The sequence below is a fragment of the Epinephelus fuscoguttatus genome, linkage group LG4 (assembly GCF_011397635.1).
Source record: "Epinephelus fuscoguttatus linkage group LG4, E.fuscoguttatus.final_Chr_v1".
Classification (NCBI taxonomy): Eukaryota; Metazoa; Chordata; class Actinopteri; order Perciformes; family Serranidae; genus Epinephelus; species Epinephelus fuscoguttatus.
In genome coordinates, this window is record NC_064755.1 from 27786363 (window position 1) to 27805946 (window position 19584).

The 19584-nt window shown below is 41.1% G+C and overlaps 1 protein-coding gene across 2 annotated transcripts in view; it reads right to left on the reverse strand.

Annotated features, from left to right (window-relative positions):
- The window catches only part of syt7a (synaptotagmin VIIa), a 112688-nt gene that overhangs the window by 48831 nt on the left and 44273 nt on the right, over positions 1–19584 (reverse strand). Inside the window, exons 2-4 of one of the 2 annotated variants that reach the window (XM_049573586.1) lie at positions 16810–16913; positions 2816–2895; positions 1288–1422 (exon numbers count right to left, since the gene is read on the reverse strand). In XM_049573586.1, the coding sequence (XP_049429543.1) occupies positions 1288–1422; positions 2816–2895; positions 16810–16913 (319 nt within the window). The remainder of the gene's footprint in view (positions 1–1287; positions 1423–2815; positions 2896–16809; positions 16914–19584) is intronic. The other variant, XM_049573587.1, reaches the window with a different exon arrangement.

The window sequence follows — 19584 nt, forward strand, 5'->3', positions numbered from 1 at the left end:
ACTATAACCGCAACGTCAGTAGCAAACAGTATTGTTGGGATCACTTTCAGAGGGATTTGATGAACGATAGAAAGACTGACAGCCAATCAAAATTCATTCAAACTTTCAGGGCTTCACTTTCGTCACAGCAGATAACATTGCAGAGAGATTCATCATTCACTATGTTTACATGCACAAAATATTCATCTTTTTTGCTCTTATTCTGAGAAAGACAACATTCCTACTAAGCTGTTTACATGGCTAATAAAATGAATGAATATTCCATTAATACTCCTGTTTACATGCAGCTGTGCATACTATGATTAACGTGCCCTAACATGTCGTTTATCACGTCACAATTCAGAGAAGTGGAACGGCTGGAGCTGCTTGTCATTTTGCTTCTTTGCATCAAAATAGTTTTTTTTTTTCAAAGTTTTCTTAACGGTGGCGGGTTGTTGGACCTTGTGAACAAAGCTTCCAGCTTCCCTCTTTTATTCCTTCAACTACCTTCTTGAAAAGTTATGTGTTGCAATATTTGTCCAAAAACCTGTTGATATCCAAGTCTTTCATGTTAACAAGTAGGTGTGTTTCCTCTTCCGACCAGAAATGTTGGCTGTTCTTTTGGGCATGCATCTGCAGCTTTGCAAACTTTTGGCGAGTCCGTTTATGTACAACATATCCGTGACAACACACAGAGCTTACTGTTAACATGCAAGAAGCCATGTGTCGCAAATTAGTAGGGAAGAACCCAAGCTGAGACGCATATTGCAAATGTCAAAACAGTGCTATTAAAACCAGAATAATTCCACATATCTTAATTGGAAAATACTACATTCCTAATAACACCTAATTCAGAAAATCCAAACGGAATATGCTGTATATCAGAATGCTGTCATATTCAGAATCATGGTGGAATATTAGTGTGCATGTAAATGTACCCATTGAGTATTAAAAAAAACGTACCCCTGTTTGATAAACACTCTTTCTTTCTAATGATGCTCGGGCTCACCCTCAGGTTAGTGTTAAGTGTTTTTTAGTATTAATGGAGCTGAGGAGATGTAGCCTACAGCAGTAATAGGTCATCAATATCCATTTTCTAGAGCTGGCGCATGCAGCACGTGTTTGGAGCTACTGTTTACAGAATGTTATCTTTCATCAGTGGGAACAGTCACGCTGGTTATCGTTCTTTGTGAGGACCGCCCTTAAAGGAAAAGAGAGGGCCAGGGAAAGGGAAGAGTGGCACTGCCCCTGCCTCGTTACAGCCCTGCTCAGGGGGAAGTCTCTTACCAACCTTGGACCAAGACTCACTTGAGTGTGAGGCGAGGATCTCCATATGGGGCATAGGGAGAAATGTTTAGTACGAACTCCTTGGGCGGATAGGAGCTCCACCTCTGCTGCACTGTGCTGCTGTCATTGTTATTCCAAAAGTCTCTGTCTAGATCACTGCGGCCAAAGAGAGAGACAGGTCAGAGCAACACAACTATGGACAGCCTCGGCACCAGCCAACCATACGCAACAGGTGCTCCTGCTTTGATGCGTTGGCTTGGTTTGAGGAAGAGGGTTGGTCTTACAGCCGCACTGAATGGGAGTTTGAAACAAAGCAGGCCCAGATTAATGTCTATTTTTCCACCTGAGGTTGACAGATCACCATAGTGGTCTGATTTAAAAATAAAAAAACAAGGGGGCAGCCTGGGGGGGAAAGGCATTCACAAAAGCTTTTCATAAAGCAATGTGCTGTAGCAAAGACACAGAGAGATAGAGAGGGAGAAGCAAGAAAAGAGGAAGTCATAATCTGATGAATACATACAGCATGTGATAACATTCTGTTCATCTAGCATGGCACCACTGATGAAACACACTTGAGTAAACATTAAGAAGTCTGGCCCCCATCCTCGGCGTGAGCGGTGAGAGCGCATGAACGCATGGGACACAAGGCAGAGAGATAAATCACAGACAGTCAAAGTAGAGGAGGAAAAGGTGAGCAGAATCACTGATGTCATACAAGTCACACAGCAGTGGTCAGAGCTGTAGCACAGGGACAGCGCAGGAGAGAAAGGCAGTGCACAAAGAGAAGGAGTTTGAAGCTGAAATGACCAACTGAGCACACCAATGCTGCTGGAGCCAGTGAGAAAGAAAATGCAAAAATTAAGAGACCGAGGGACTCAAGTCAGAATACATTCACATAGTCAATCTTTAGTGCTCAAAACCGTCCACACAGAAATTAAAAAGTAAACACAAGACATTCAAAAATAGCTCAGACAGCAGCAGGCTATAGAAGAGAAGCAGGTTAATAGAGGCATTTTGTGGAATAAAGTATTGTACTTAGCATTACAAAGCTGACATTTTCCAGTATTGACCTCTAGCCTTGTTTCATCAAGAACAGAAAATACCTTAATCTTAGTTTGAGCCCTGCAAGAAGTGTTAAATCAAAATCCTCCCAAACATTTAAACTCCAACGATTTAACAAGGAGCGCTCAAGCCCCGCTCCATTTACTTAAACCTGCACCATTTTAAGCCATGCAGAGGCGTGGCTAAAGGCCTGCACTTAAGGGAGACCTATCTTACAACCCATAAGATAAGTGCAGGAGCAGGCTCGTCCAGCCAAAAGCCTCACAGGTAAGATAATGCAGATTTAATCTATACTGATTAAATCACTAACCTTTCATTTAATGTCTACCCGAACATGCTCTTGTAGCGATTGTGCCCTTCAAGATAAAAACAACAGGCCTCATTTTCTGCCTTGTTTGTGTGGCATACATCACGGGACACAAAGATGAACCAAATGGAGTTCATTATCACCAGATTATTCTACCCCAACCAGTTACCAGGCGCTTACTTGATGGCTTTCTTCTCCCCTCGCCCACGTGCCGAGTCTGGAGTGTCTGCTGTTTCCACTCCTGGCTTATTCCTCTTCCCCTTGAGCCAAGCAGAGGGAGGAGATGACAGAGAAAGCAGAGAAACAAAAGGTTAGCTTAGATTTGTCCTCTGAAGCTGTGTTTTTGCTATACTAATTTCAAGTGTAAATGCCTCGCCCATTATCTCAGGAACACTGTGCCATCAGTCCTTTACCTGATGGTCTCCTGATTACACTCATCAAAGTCAAATCAAATCTGCTGTGGAGAGCCATTTCTGACTATGATTATCATTCGCACCACCCTGAAATTTACATGGCAATTGCCTCTTTAAGGTAATCCGCTGGGTACTGGAGAGAAGCCTCTAGAAAGTCCCGCACCAGCCTGATTTCAAATAGCTAGAGCATGACCTGCTGTAACCATGGAAATAATGGCAATTTGAAGGCTTCGAAAAGTGAGGTCTGCTGGGTGCATTCTACTGGAAAAGCTCATTACAGTTAAAGGTGTTTCACACGTGTCACAATGCGAGTAATCTCTATTGACACTTTGCCACAAGTGGGACAGGGAGGGGATCAGTCTAAAGCGGCGCTGCCCCCCCAAATACCACACATGCCTCCCTGAAAGTGATGCACTGATACACATCAAGGATAGGCGAGGATTCTCCGGCCCAGAAAATGAGTGGGAGGAAAACACGCGGAGCTGCCACTGTGGCTTGGCTCGGACAATTGGATTTTAAGTTGAAGGGCAATTTCCTGTAGTAGGCTTGCTTCGTGGGGGCTGAGCATGGAGCTTGAGACAGGAGATCCTGGACTGGGCAACCTCCCTGCTTCCACTTTTCTCTTGTAATGAGCCTTTATGATAAGCCTTACCAGACCTCACTAGCGTTCTGCTATGTGGCCCTAACCACACTGATGAGATATCAGGTTTGTGTGTTTTGTCATGAAGATGTCAGGCTCTGGTTGGCTTATTACCACATATGGTGTATCATTAAATATTTTTTTTCTCTCTCTGGGTATGCCAGTCTACATCCATGCCTCTTTTATGTAATGCTCAGTGGGAAGGGCAACATGACATGGCCAACGTACTTAATTAGCCTAGCAAGCTAACAACAGCCTGATGATCAAATTAAAGCCCTTTTCACACATGCACTGCAAATCAAAAATATCTACATTACCCAGAGGAGCTGTACGTGAGAACACAAATGTCCGAATCAGTGGGATTGCACATTAAACAGACTTTACCCTGCCAGCTCAATACAAAGTACATCACTAGCTTAGCCTAGGGAGATCCAAGACAAGGTATCGCTAAGACAAAACTTGTATGAAAAGGCAATAGGCTGTATGACGCACATTTAGTTGATGAAATGTAAAAACACCTTTTTTTTGTTTTGTGTATAGGCTACACATTTTTTTTTATTATTTTTTTGCCAAAGCCACAGGAAGCCACTGGAGAGGGCCATATGAGGAGCAACAGGCTGCCTACCCCTGGTCTAAGTGGAGAGACAACAAGATTTGGAAACTTCTCGCAATAAGAGCAGACGCCATGCTGTCAAACAAATTCAAGGAGCAGCAAGAGACGTGGTTTTACGACCAAATTATGAACCGGCTACACGACCGCGGTGTAATGTGCATCATGTCCTGCCTCCTGCAGGCTCTATCTAGGCACCACTCCTCACTTAAACCAAACGGAGTATTACATGTAGGTGAGAACACTTCTGACATGGAAAATCTCCTGTTGTGTGCAACATGTGTAAAAGGGAAACTACGGACAACGTGACAACGGTTTGAAATACCATTTTGTTTTTTTATTAAGGTACTATATTCATTCATGGCACCTATTTCCCTGTTTGGTAGATGTGGTTATTTTGTTTCATTTTGCCATAAGTACTGAGTAATGCATGTGTCCTGCCAGTGTTATTTTGAGGTGACACGGAAAGCACAGGATGTGAAAAATTTTACATTTTTCATACTGATCATAGAAATATTCTGATTCCAGAGTTGTTATTTCTGTAAGTGGACTTGCAGATGCATCAGTCTAAGTAGTGGAAGTCTACTTCCTCCCACTCCTTTTCGGTTATTTAAATCAAAGTAACTATATTGACCATTGCCTTTACATTATGCTTTTCATTATTTGTAAATACTACTTTCTCTCTGTCTTTCTGCTTGTTTGTATGTTCATGTCTTTTTTTCACATTTGAAATATCAAGTACCCACTTTTGTTGCCATTTTTCTGTCACTGTTTATTATTTATTATGTAGCTACGTAGATGTAGGAAGATGACATCCCCATTCATCATTGTTTCCCCAACCACCAGAAACAAAAAACCAATGGACACAACATCAGACATTTAAACTTCTGAACAAACTGGAACCAGGCAAAACATGCTAAGGAGAAGCTTCTCATAATCTTCAGTGATTCAGGGGAGGCTTTGGCAATGTGAAAACATAATGACCAGATAAAAGCCCCACAGACCCCCCGCTGTATATAATTCTGTTTCTATATTATGATTGATTTGTTCTAACAGATGTGAAACATGGAGGACTACAGTTGTAGAAAATAAATTTCACAATATAAAAATAGCACCAAAAAAGTTCAATTGTAAAAGAAATAAAATGTAGGGAATGGTGAGGAATACAACAAAAACCTTTGGGGTCTGTTAAACAAATGGAGTGAATTTTAAATGTCTAAATCATCTAACAGTTTTGCCAAAAGACACCAAATACCGGCCACATTCATCAGGTTAATTCTGGGTAGAGTCAAAGTTGATCCTGGTAAAGCCTGACCCTTAAGGCACATCATCTATTATTACAACGGGTTATGGTGCTATTTGCAGTTTGTGTTGTGTCATTATCATTAAAAATGCAACCTAGAAAGTAATGGCTTATTGGCCAGTGTAAGCTGCATGTGTTTCGTGCCAATGGGCTTTGTTGGCCTGGTGTGTATTTTATTGTCATTGGCAGTTTTGTTTTAATTGGTGAGAAAAACCTTTGTTGTTTGTCCAAAGCAAGCAGATTACTTTGTCTTTGAGAAGAATAAAGCATTGGGTCTCGTTATTGCCTCACGTTGTGGCAGTATCAGTCAGGATCACTCAGTTTGGGTCTTAAAGGCACCAATAAGGGTGAAGTCCTGTTTTTTTTTAGGGCACAAAGAGAGAGATTTTTGGTTTTAAATGCCCTCTAAGGTGTAGATTTTTCAGAACTCTGATTACTTAGTGTCTGTGTATGAATGTAAACGGAGTGTTTGGGAGACGATGATGTCATCTCCTCAATTCGCACGTGCCCGTTTTCGCTCTATGTAATGAGCATGCACCAGAAAAAATAACAATAGTGGACTAGCAGTTTTATTTTGTTAGCACTGCTTGATCTATTGACAACCACTTCAAGGATGAACGTAAGTGTCAGCAACGTGCAATTTTATTTACTCCACCTTGGCATCAGCAGTTTAAAGTCCACCTGAAACACTGGTTTGGGATCAGGCCCTGTTGAACCAGCAGATTGTGGGACAATTTTGAGATAGAGATTGTTGTTGATGAGGAGTGGAGGGGAAACTTCTGTCTAGATCATTGCTCATATCTTTCAGTGACCTACTCCGTCATTATATCGAAAGGGAATCAACGGTGATGAGATCTCCAGTATTGTTAGGGGTCTTGAAGAAGAAAGCCTATACACTTTACTACCTTTGTGATGAGGTGAAACTGCTGAAGACGGCGAACACCAGCAAGCTTTTGGAGTTGTTTTTCATTCTAGTTTGGATGGAGCTATTTTGTAAAACTCAGGTTGTGTGGACAGATTAATTTTTTCAAACTAAGGGGAGAAAACAATCTGCTTTCAAAAATATCTGTATACATGTAGACAGGGCCTTAGGCTCATTCAAAATTCTAGACCCCTATCAGTGATCAATGAGCACCATGATTAGTATTACACAATCAGTGTAAGATACCTTCCCCTCCAGAAGCAGAACGATCAGCACCTTGGCACCAAGTGCAAGAGGTGTTTGCAAAAATTTTCTGCCCACCTGTCTCCTCTATATAGACAGATTCGATAAGGCTTGGCAGCATATGCCCAGCATTTACACCTGCCCATATTCAACCTCTCTTTATAACACAAACCCACTGAGCACGAAACACTGGAGAAAAAAATCCCAGAGAGGCAATCAGCCGGAGGGTATATACGAGTTTCTAAAAGAGACTGAATTGACTCAGATCTATGTATGATGCATGCAATGCTCATAAATAGCAGAAGCTTATAGAAATGCAAATTGAGCCAAGGCTTATATGCTGAGCATCAGAACCTAGCAGGGCACAGTGACGTAGACACGACAAGGTCTGGATAATAGATATCATTTCAAACTACAGTCCACACCTTGGATATTGTGGCTTTGGATTATTGTTGGACCTGTTACAAAGCCAGAGTTGACAATAGCACCGCTGAGCAAAAATGATAAAGCCACAATGGCACTCGGTAGCAAAAATGATATCCATCACACACGAGGAAACAAAACCGCTCATCTGTTGTATAATCAGCACCAACCTGAAATAAAAGGTCACCAAATGAATAAACATAGATCTGATGGGAACAACTAGTTAAACAGCTGCATACAAGAGGTGTGTTTGTAATTTAAACACTGACTTCTACATCAACAGTGTCTTTATAAACCATCATGGGAGTCTATATACTGAGCACATCACATGTTCTCTGCCAGCATTAAGATCATTCATGATCCTCTATAGCCTGCCTCAGGCATTTAATAGCTGCTCTCATTGGCTTGACATGCTAGCTGAATACATAAAATGACCTCATATTTTGTACACCATTTTGAAAACACAAGGATGCATACAATCCATCATTAAAGCTTCACATATGCATGCCCAAGAGGAAGACCAATACAAAAAAATACATTACATAAGCACACTACAATAAATACAGTATTCGTGTACGGCAATTTCTGGAGAGGCAAAACCATCTGAATCTCTGTCAGGCGAGGACAAGCTATCAAAGGAAACTCATGTATCATTCAATGCTATCGTAAAATTTTCAGGAAGGTGGGAAGACACAGAGGATGAGCTAGCCTAGAGTCCGGTACGGAAAGAGGGGTGAGAGCTGAAAATAGAAATCAGACTTAAAAAAATAAATAAACAGAGTCAGTCAGAAGGAGATGAAAATAAGGACAGTGCAGGACGGTATGTGAGACAAAGAGATGTGAGGGAGAGACAGGTGCGGAGAGTGAACTGAGAGAAACAATGAGTGACAGGAAGTCCCGAGTGGATTGGATGTGAAAACAAGAAATGGACGGGAATCCAGTCCCACGATCCTCATTTCCATACACACACGCAAGCTTCAAAACCATCTCCTCCACCTCTCCTCCAGCTCATTCATGAGAGTGGATAACAAACATGCTGCTTCTGTCTTCAAGGGAGTTGCAGAGACTGTAGGGATCCATAGTGATGAACATAACAAAGCTCAGCAGCTCTGAAGACAAGAAACAATAACGGAAATCAGCTTAATAGCCCAAATGAGGGTTAAAGCATACCAATGGAAGAGTGAGCTATTTCCCCCCCTCATGCTCTACTCAAATACCCTTGAAAATACTTAAGTCTAATTTAAACCAGCCGTCTTTTTGTTAACTGACAAAGGGTTTCACACGATTACAGTATTCAGTGCTGTCTGGCTCTGAGCCATGAGTTCAAAATAGCTCCAACTGATATGATGAACCAATTATGAGACACATCGCAGCAAGCCTTAACTTGGACCAAACAAATCCTCCAATCCACTAACACTTTTTAATAATCAAACCCCAACAGAGAGTGTTGTGAAGTCTAGTGCAGTCGATGAGCAGGTGCATCGTACTGAGGCCCCCAACACAGGGAGCACCAGCCCAGTTGCCAGAAGAAAATACTGGCATTACTGCCACCATTCGAGACCAACACACAACAAAACATTGTCTTTTAGACACTGCGTCATTTCCAGCCAGGACTGGGCCACCAAATCCAGGCATTTTAAGTCAAAACATGATCTTTTCCTAACCATAACCATTTGGTGTTTGTGCCTACACATAACCAATATTAACCACAGCGTTGTTGAAACGTAAAGGAATTATATATGCTACATAATAACGTACAAATCTTACATATCTAAAATGTGCAATGCCAATATTTAATCTGCCAACAGAATAAGGCTTTTTCTTTATCTTGAAATATGAATCGTTAGTTAAAGTTATTAGCATTACAAGTTAACTATTACTGTTGGCCAAACAAATTTAAAGCTTCTCTTACAGTCGTTCAGCTGCCTTGATCAGTTTTACTATTGTGCTTACAAACATTAATGATGCAATTAAATCTCCAGCAGCATCAGAGAGGTTTAATAATTTAGACTGTGTTATAATATAATATTACTTCCTAGATTCCAATCAATAGTAGGTTGTAACCCTGTGTTTTCAGTTTTATCACTGCGGCGGCTACCTATACATATACATATATATATATATATATATATATATATATATATATATATATATATATATATATATATATATATATACATATATATATGGATTGTGCCTTCAGGTTAATTCCGTTTTAATATGCTACTTCTATGTTGTAACCATGGACTTCATAATAAAGATGGACTAAATGACAGCTGCCCAAAGTGAAGCCATAACACCTCGACACCCCCTGGTGGCTGGCTGTAGTAAAAGTAATAAGCCCCAATGTTTTCAGATGAAACGGGGCAGAAAAACATGATTCCAAAGAATACAGTGACACAGCACTCCATTCCCAGGACACTGTACTACCAAGAAGAACGACAGCTTCAGTTGTTTCAGCCAGGGCCCCAAAAATGTTTGCATTCATGGACACAAAGTCTAGGAATAGGAATAGTCGTTATGACAGGAGTAGAGGAGTAAGTCAGGTGATGGCGTTATAGAGCAAAAAAGTCTGCAGAAAGTCACAAGACACTGGAAAATCGTACATAAAATAATAGTTTATACAATAAAAAAAAAAGCTTCACACAGTAATTACAGTATATTGATAAAAAGGGCTGAAATATGCTGAGATGTCAGATTGTGCCAACTATCTTTAATGAGTTATCAACACTTAATTACTAATTTTCATGTGTTTATTTGCTGATTCAGGTATTTTTTTTGCTATGGGACTGCAGATGAGTGAGTAAAGACTTGGCGGTGGACTGCCCAGGGGGATGCTGAGGGTTTTCTGGAAGAATCCAGACATGAGAGGAGACAGAGTGAAACTACCACTCTCCCTGTCTCAGTTGGCAGTGCACTGCCTTCCAACACCCAGCTGTGTTTGTTTGCTGTGAATTAGCAGACAGCAAGAGTCTACATGCTCGCTCAATATTACCCACATCACACCATAATTAGAGAGAAGTGCACTATTAAAATGGTCGTCCGCTGATAAATCATCGGGCGATCATTCGTTTACAACATCTGTCAAAACAGCCTTTTTTTTTCGCCTTTTTTTATAACCGCATATTTGTGTGTATCAAGAAGCAAGAAATCACAGACATACAATTTATATAACGCTATCTGTCACTTAAATGTCACTGGTCAAAGCTTTAAATCCAAATATGTTCTTATCATAATTTTCCAAATTGCTGACAATTCGTCAAAATTCTGTAATTATTGATTTCCACATCCTCCCTCTCTTCTGATTGGCATAATTACTATCATCCTCCTAACAACTGTGAACTCCTGACTCCCACTTAATGCAACCAAAATACTGAAGGTTGTTGATACAAGCCCAACAGGGACCAAATCAGTCTGTGAATCTGGTCAGGTCCAATCTCAACTCCACTCACAACTATGTCACGGATCAAACAGCACAGGGCTCACAGGAGCAAGCAGAGGGTTTCTGAATGCCAAACAGCCGCTGCTGCTCAAACAGATGTTAGCTGCACCACCTCTGATATCCAAAAATCCCACCCAACACCTACAACATGAGCCCCTGCTGACAATCTTCAGCCCCACAGTGCGGCAGTTTATCATCCATGTGACCGTATATTTTGTTTTGTTGTTACCACCTTTGTCTCTAATTATAAAAACCCCTAATAAAGACAGACATTAAAACAAACAAATCAATCAGTACAGTACAGAAGAGCACTTGCTGTGAAAGCTGAGTAAAAAATGTGAAGTCGCTTGTAAAAAAAACGTTATTGGCTCAGCGCATATATTCTAAAAATTTCATGCTGATGCATCTATAAACAGCAATAAGGAAACAGACTTAGCAGGCAGCAGAAGGGGACGATAGCATTCAATGCGCAGTTTTTCCAGGGGGCTTAGATAACAGAAAGCCAAGCAGGAGGGAGGCTTCAGGATGACTGCACATGAGGACTTTTAAAATAAAACCCATCGCACTGGTTGCCAAAGCTAAAACACCGAAAGCAACACTCACCCAAAATGTCTTGTCTATTAACCTATGAATCATAACCAAAACTGGCATGGGCCCACTCGCAACTGACACGTGAAGCTTGAGGCAAACATTTGTTCTTATGAAAGCTGACACTGTCAAAGAGTACACTCGGAAACATCAAAAATGAAAGTTTTAGACGTGGCCTGGCTTGTGGTGGCTTGATGTGAAAAGAGCATTAACCATTGAGCACTTCTTTTTACCTAACGAGGATATTTTGTGCAGCCTACATGAATGTGAAGTACGCTACATACAGTATGCATCTATAATAAGGGGACTCACTTGAAAGTAACCGTGTTAATGCAAATTATACTGTACATGCATCCTAATCATGTGTTCAGGGAATATAGGGCTACCATGGAACATAACAGATAAAGAGATCAAGGGAAGTGAGGGAGTGGAGACTGTAACAAGAACAGATTGTATAGCTGCGACGCCTTCATGGTTGTTAGTCACATATAGAGAACATTGCACCTACAGATATTAATATGGGAAAAAAGATTTTGAACAAGATTACTAGTTTTTATCCTTTGTCAAAGTGCAGAGCATCATCAATAACAAGTTTATCATCATAGAAATGACTGCTGTTTGTCTCAGTCACACTTTATTATTTTGTACATTAAGCAGCTGTGTTTACACATCAGTGGGCGCCTGACATTTTTCCAAAAGTAAGTGGTCTGAAGACAAAAAAGGGCTTAATTAACTTCTTGATGCCACTCTGTGTTACCCCCGCCATCAAACACAAGCACACAGCCCGACGTAACCAGGGTAAGATATACTGATAAGCAGGAAAAATAAGACATGCACAGCATGCCCACTGAGGCCACATCCACACTAATAGTTAGTCCTAAAATGTGCTGAAACGAAAATGATCTCTACGCATGTGCGTTTTAGCTCTTTTTTTAGAATAAATGTGCGTCCATACTAAGACACCTGAAAACGCATTTTGCACGACCATTCACGCACACTAGGCATGCACGTACCAGTGTAAACAGTAAACAGATTGTTAACTAAGCAGTCTGTTGCTCAGTTCCAGAAAATTCTCCAGAGATGGTGAAAAGTAAGGCCAGAGATTTCTCTGCTTGGACCAACACTGAGGGGGGACTTAAATTAACACGACTATGTAGGTCAAGGCAACAGAAAACAGATTGGTAGTCGTTACAAAGTAAATACAGCAACGTATTAGAGCGGTAACGGGCGGGAGCATTATCCATTGCTGGAGGAAGCCGTGGCAATGGGAAAGAAGTATCCACGCAAGAATGATAAAATCACAAAAGGTTTGATGATTTATCTATGTTTTGACTTGACACATTGTGACTAACAGGACGAGGGATGCACCAATTTATCGGACGCACATCGCTATCAGACGATATTTGCCTTGCTGACTGCCATCGGCCTATCAGCAAATAAAACACACACACAGATAGCAGTGGCCAATGTTTTGCTGTTGTGCCACATCAATTTTGTGCAGGCTAAGAAGCAGGGCTCCAAACTCACAGCGTCCTGTCCCCTGGGGATACGAGAAAACATGTTTGAAATGAACAGAGATCTTCACCGGGATGCCATCAGGACGAAAAGATGCCTTAAACTCACCATCCACCCTGTTATTCACCTGACAATGTTACAATGTGAACAACAAATCCATGTTGAGGAGCAGGATGAGAGCTATTAAACATTAGTTGTTAGCTGTTAGCAGACCGTGGCCAGAACTAACTGCTAATAATAATAATAATAATAATAATAATAATAATAACTAATATATTATATATGGTAAAAAGGCTTTTAAAGCAGTTATTTTTTTATGTTTTTTATGTTCAAGGTTATTATAAACGTTGTTTGCTATATGTGTACGATTAAATTTGTGCTCATTTAAAGGTAGTGTAATGAAGGGCATTAAAATTGTTCAGTTATTTTTTATAATGAAGATTTCTATGTTTCCCTGGCACAAAAGGGGAAATAAATAAAAACAAAAAAAAAAAAAAGAAGAAAAAAACACCATCGGTATCTGTAATCGTTATTTTAAACTTCAGCATCAATATCGGCCCAGAATTTCACATCGGTGGATCTCTTTATAAGATCCAACTGCGGGGAATGTGGGGGACTGCGTCATTGATTCCAAGCCTCTTGTTTCGCCTACCACACTAAAACACAACCCCAAAATTTTCAAACTAAAACGGGGTCAGCAGCGTTTTCAAAGATCTTTTTTTTTATGGGTTCCACTTACAGATACTGTGGATGCTCGGTGTAAACGCAGCAATAGTTGTGCATTTATAAAACAAAAATGAGGCTGAGATAGAAGCACATCATGCTGTGTGTGAGGATGTAGTTAATAGTGGCCTTCACAGGGTCGTAAGTCCAACATATTGTCAACTTATCCTAGGTCTCCTCTGCTCTGTGGCTGCTGCGCTACACCGTCACAGGATAGAAATAAGATCCATTTACAGCAGAGAGGACTGAGGGCACGGCACAGCGCAGGCAGAACTACCTTCATCCACAGCTGGAACCCAGGAGTCATTCAATGCTCCATTTACTTTAAAGTGGAATATCAAATATAACACAACGTTCCAGTGAAGCAAACAATACAAAGACTATGCTGTACTACTGTCCCATTTCAGCACAGACCATTTCCTCCCTGGTGTGGTATAACGTTATCGACCAGTTGCCTAGGTACAGTCACCTTCTGGGGATTTAAGCAAAGCTGATGACATAATATAGAGAGGCATGTGCTGTGTGGAGCCCGCTGCAATGCCAAATCCTGCCATCTGTGGACCAATAAGTTTCACAGCAGTGCGATGGCGAGCTGAAACAAGTTGGGGCCAACATTAAACTTGAAATAGGTGACCTGTGTTCCTGGGTTGTACAAGCACAGGATGAATCAGAAATCAATTAAGTTTAAAGGCATGCAAATCTAAAAGAAATCAGCCAAGTGAAGTGGCACTCAGCCGTACAGCTCTGTCTGCCTAATGAGTGGTTGCCTCCCTTTAATCAATCACATTTCATACCACATAATCACAATGACATGCCCTCTATTGGAGGTCAGTCTGCTTGATCTGTGTTCTGTTTCTCCTCAATGAGTGGACTGGTACTGATGCTGTATCAGCACAGTTTACTGATGTTGGAGCGGCGTCTGTCTGAAGGTTTAATTAGTTTGAGTCTGCACTGCTGTAATCACGTGCACACTGACGCAACTGTGGGCATTACTTCTCTACAGTACTGTTGTTAAACACATAATATTTAACATTTCCACATTAAAATGTACAAAAACAACTGAGGCTATGTTATATATTTTCTTGAGTTGTGTACTTAATTTATCCCAAATGTTTCCAATAATGTTCAAACCTAGAGAAATCTGTAATTTTATTCAAGAAATGGTGCATGTCATGCCTTTACCCCCTCTAGCTGCTTTAACTTCACACAGAAACACCAGACGATACGTCATTGTAAATCATACAATGTCACAGAATTGTAATAAAAAGCGTGGTGCAGGAATGAGTCCTAAAACCTGGAAATGAGTTTGCATTATAGCACTCCCAGTTCCCTCGTCCTGAAGTCACTGGGTTTTATTAATGGGCTGTTTGTTAGATGCCTGAAATAAGGTCTGTGGTTTACATAAGCTCAAGAGACTTTCATGTTTTGCTCTGTGACATAAAATACATCATGCCAAAATTGTTTTGGTGCAAGTTGTTGAATGTTGAAAGTATTGGCCGTAGAGATGTCTGCCTTCTCTTGATTAATGGAACAAGACGGCACTTGGCTTATGGTGCCCAAAGCGCAAAAAACCCCACTTTTGTTACAAGGGAAACATGCATCTCCTCATGGACAAGAGGCTTGTACTTGTGACAGTATGAGATGTAAACATTAATGATGTCCACCTCAGCTGAGCTGTAATGTTACCTCGCTCAGTGGTGCTAGGTGATCTAGCAGTAAAACATATATGCCACAGAGGAAGTTTTTAGATGGAACAGTGTTGGGGCAACAACTACTTTGCATGCATACAAACCCAGAAAGTGACACCACTTTATAGTTATTTGACATGATGCGCTATCTACGGTTTTCCCTGGGGCCCATCTGTCTGAAAACGCTGTGCACCGATTGCTACAGTTTCTAGGTTGAACATTATTTTTCCTAGAAACAGCGTGAAACTGTGCAACAGGCTTTGAGGGTCATTTTCTCCTGTCTGGTGGGTGTGTACCAAGTGTTACCCAATCAGTAGTGATATGTGTATGAATGCTGTCATATTAAAAAGGCAGCACACTTGTGTAACACAACATAAACACCAAGATGCTCAATGCACCAGTGTTTCTGTTTAAATAAGCACTTTGCTAAGATTTGTCAGGGCTGAATGTGCCCCCGTTCTCCTCAACGTGCTGCTACTGTAAACTGCTCAATCCCACATTTGTATGCACTGTCAATTTGGGTAGCTATCTTTCAGCAATTTTCCCACATTTCCCTGCTGCTTTCATGTTTGGTAATGTTTGGTAATCCTCTCAGAAAGATGCCTGAGCTCCTGAAAATTTGTTCTTGACCCGGTACCATCCCCTTCAAATAATAACACACATGGGAAGCAAAAGAAAAAGTGTCTTCTCTGACAAGTTTGCTTAGCCATTATTTCCCTGGAGATACACTCCACCTTGAATCTGATTACTTTCACCAGCAGTTTGGTTTATGACAATATCCCACGGCCTGGGGCACTGACGTGTTTAATCTTGAGTTTTTCTTCAAAAAGCAGAATATCAAATTCATGCCGAAGAGGATTATCCACATAAGTCATTGTAACTGCAGTTACTATCTTATTTAAAAGAAATACTAATGTCTACAAGCAAATGACAACAACAGCACTTGGCAAGCAGCCAATCAAATTGCAGCAGGGCAACAGGCGATCAGCTCTGGCCTTGCACATTGTTGTTTTGGCATGTGGTTCTCCGGAGCGAAGCACAACTAAAATACCATTTTAAAGCTATTAAAGCCAGCCACTGACCTTAAAGTGTAGAATATTGATACATAACAGACAGAATATGTCATGCATTAATCCAGAGATTTAATAATTAGTTACTCAGTGCCTCCAAAACCAGACTTTTTACTCTGCTGCCTGCAGGTGTGGCTACAAGGGGTCAACAAGTACTTTTACTCATCGTTCTTTAAGCATATTGTTACTTATACTTGTGTATTTTCACTTGAGTGGGGCTTGGATGCAGGACTTTTACTTGTAATGGAGTATTTTCACACTGTATTCGGCATTTTTACACAAGTAAGAAATCTGACTTTTTCCACCACTGGTAATATGTTTTCATTAATAACTGTCGTGTAACTGAAAATTCTCAGTTCAACAAGACTGCACATAATATTTGCACATATTTTCATAATATTTGCACACATTGTTGTTTCTCCAGAGCACCAACGTGTCTTGTTCAAGCACAATCACAGCAGACAATGTTTATTAAGGCTCTCTGAATATTAAAGCATGATAAGATGGCAACAATTGTGACTGGAAGCTACAGTATATCTGTTAGTGAAGCTTGTGCGTACGTGTGTGTGTGTGTGTGTGTGTGTGTAAACTCACCAGCTTGCGTTGACACCAACCACAGACGCCACAAAGAGCCACTAGCCAAACAGCACACACTGTCACTGCGAGGGAGACCAGGAACACACTGAGGGACACTGAGCCTGTACACACAAACACATACACAAGGGGGAGAAAAAAAAATGAGTGATGCTTTTTTGCATACATGGTTGAATTTTCTCCACCGTGTGTAAAATAAAAACATGGGATTTTTGCTACAGAGCTGATTGCATGCCACAGTGAATCATGTTGTCAAAGGAGGGCAACCCAAAACAAAGCTCTCCCTCTACGTCGTCTAATTGAATAGCCAGGCAGAGCTGCCATTTTTACATTCTGTCATAAGGAGCTGAGAAATACAATCTCATCACTACCCCCTTCGTGCCGGAGCATTTCAATACCTTTCCAATAAGGGCTGCAGCCAGGCATCACTCAGTTGCACACACATCACTGTCATGGTGTCACAGCTTGTTAACTGACAGGCTGAAAGTGAAGGGAGGAGGGGGAGGCGGAGGAGAGGAGCGAGGAGGGGAGGGAAGGCTGGGCTGACAATACAAGAGAGCTCATGATTAATGGGTATCAGTAGATGCCCAGTGAGAGAGGTGGCTCTGGAAGAGAGTCATAAAAAAACATCATCTATTGCTGAGAGAGTGTGCTTGTGTGTATGTGTGTGTGAGAGACAATTCACGCCTGCACCTGTGCGCCTGCGTCTGTTTACATTCTTGTTATGATACTGCTACAATAAGTGGATCCAAACTCGTGAGCACTTTGCGTTTCAGGCTGCAAACATTTAAACAATCCAGCGGCCTTCACTTTAGAGGACAAGCATATAAAGCCTCATTGAGCTTTGATATTTGCGCGGCGGGGAAGGATGCTAATGTATTCAAATTTGTGATTCCCTTCTAACAATTCTGATTTCTAAATATACAGTGATAAACGGGTGTCAGGATGCATTTTCACACCGCTGAGTGACAAACGCTGACAAACACCCATGCTTTCCTTTCAATAACTGGGTTTGTCTTCTCCCCAATTGCTGCCTCCTTCCCTTCCTTTACTTGTCACAACTGGCCTTTTCATCTCACTCCTCCATCCGATCTCCACTTTATTCTCCACCCCGCCGTGTCCTCTGGGAATGCACCATCTCAAAAAGGAGGAACAGTGGTGGGTAAACTTGTTTCATATGGAAAATAAGAATGGGATCAGCAGCACTGTATTCCACAGTCTTCACTCAGCCTCAAATGCTGTACTGAAGTTGACGTGACACCTGAGGCCACTTGCCGTTTTAAAAAAGAGAGAGAGCGTACAGAAAAGCTGATTAGACTAGTACTGTTAGACAGTCCTTTAAAATCCCAGGAGAACACAAATTCTGTGGTGTGACTGTAACAAATAAACCATTTAGTTTGTGCATTTGCACAAAAGTATGTATGGAAATGCTGGAAAGGAGGAATATCTTGGGCTGTGGATGAAGAGATTGTTCACTTTTCCAAGAGAGATGGAGGTGAGTGAACTTTACAGAATGGCTGATGTCAGCTTTGCAGCGAGCCTTCAATAAAACCAAGATAAAACTTCTTCATAATTTTACTTCCCTGTGCAGTTCTTATGTTCATTGTCCTGACTTGTCCTGACTAGAACTGGCTGTCTATATACTGTGCATGGTGCTACCAACTGCTTCTTTTCACCTGGCCTGCTCATTCTGTGCTTTTTAAGGTGGTTTCAGACAGCAAGCTGTTTCCGCCGCTGTCTTCACTGTTTCTGATGTTAACGCAGCAGTCACGCTTCCATGCTTCTTATGTTATGTTTAAAGGGATACTATGCCGATTTTCAACCTGCTTTTGTTAAAACATTGTAGGTCGTAAGTGAACATTAACTAAAGTAAACTTCCCTCCTTAGGGCCTGTGTACACATAGCGGTTTTTTCTCAGTGCTGGCATCTTTTTTCAAATGCTCCTAATGAGGAGCGACCATATGCAGCCATCTAGAGAAAAAGCGTCACGCCCAGTGTCTAATTTCACAGTGTTCTGCCTTTTTTGTGCGGCCACTCCAAGCCAATCTCTGAACTTTTCTGAAAGGCACCAGTGATGTCACTGAAGCGTCTTAGCTGGGTTACTGTCTACTGTCACATCAAAGACAGAAAAGCTCAATTATTGGGAGCAGATGGGCTGGTGGACACTGGATGTAAGTCTTGTGCTTTTTCCATCGTTCACTTTGTAAGCTTGAAGTTGACTGTATCAACCCCCATGTTATTGTCGTGTTATGTGCGCTACCTGGCTAATGTTAGTGTCAAGATATTGTTATCACAGAAACAAAGCCCATGAGCAGCAAATCATTAAAAGAAAGTGCATTAGTATTGCCTATTTCTCACCTACAATGTCTTTAGAAACATATTTTTGTGCACTGTATGGTTGTAATACGATAATGTGTGAACAGTGGAAGTGGGCACGAGACTTTCCTTTACTAGGCAGTGCTGATCAAATATGAACCAAGACTTTGTTACTGCGTTGCCTGTTTCTGGCCTTAAAGGGTTTAAAGTGTTTTCAGAAACATATTTAACTTCACCATTTAACTGTAATTGCAGATCATTTGTTACCATATTGTTTCATGTGGAAAAAGAGCCAAGCTTACCAGCGAGTGTGTTTACTGATAGGATAGGATGCAGTGCATTCTGGTAGTTGTAGGTTTTTGTACCTTTTGAGCAAAGCAAATGGCAGTGCCCCTTTCCTCTGTTTTCTTTGGTCATATAACACCAATTTTAAAAGTACTTACATCTTTCTACTCCATA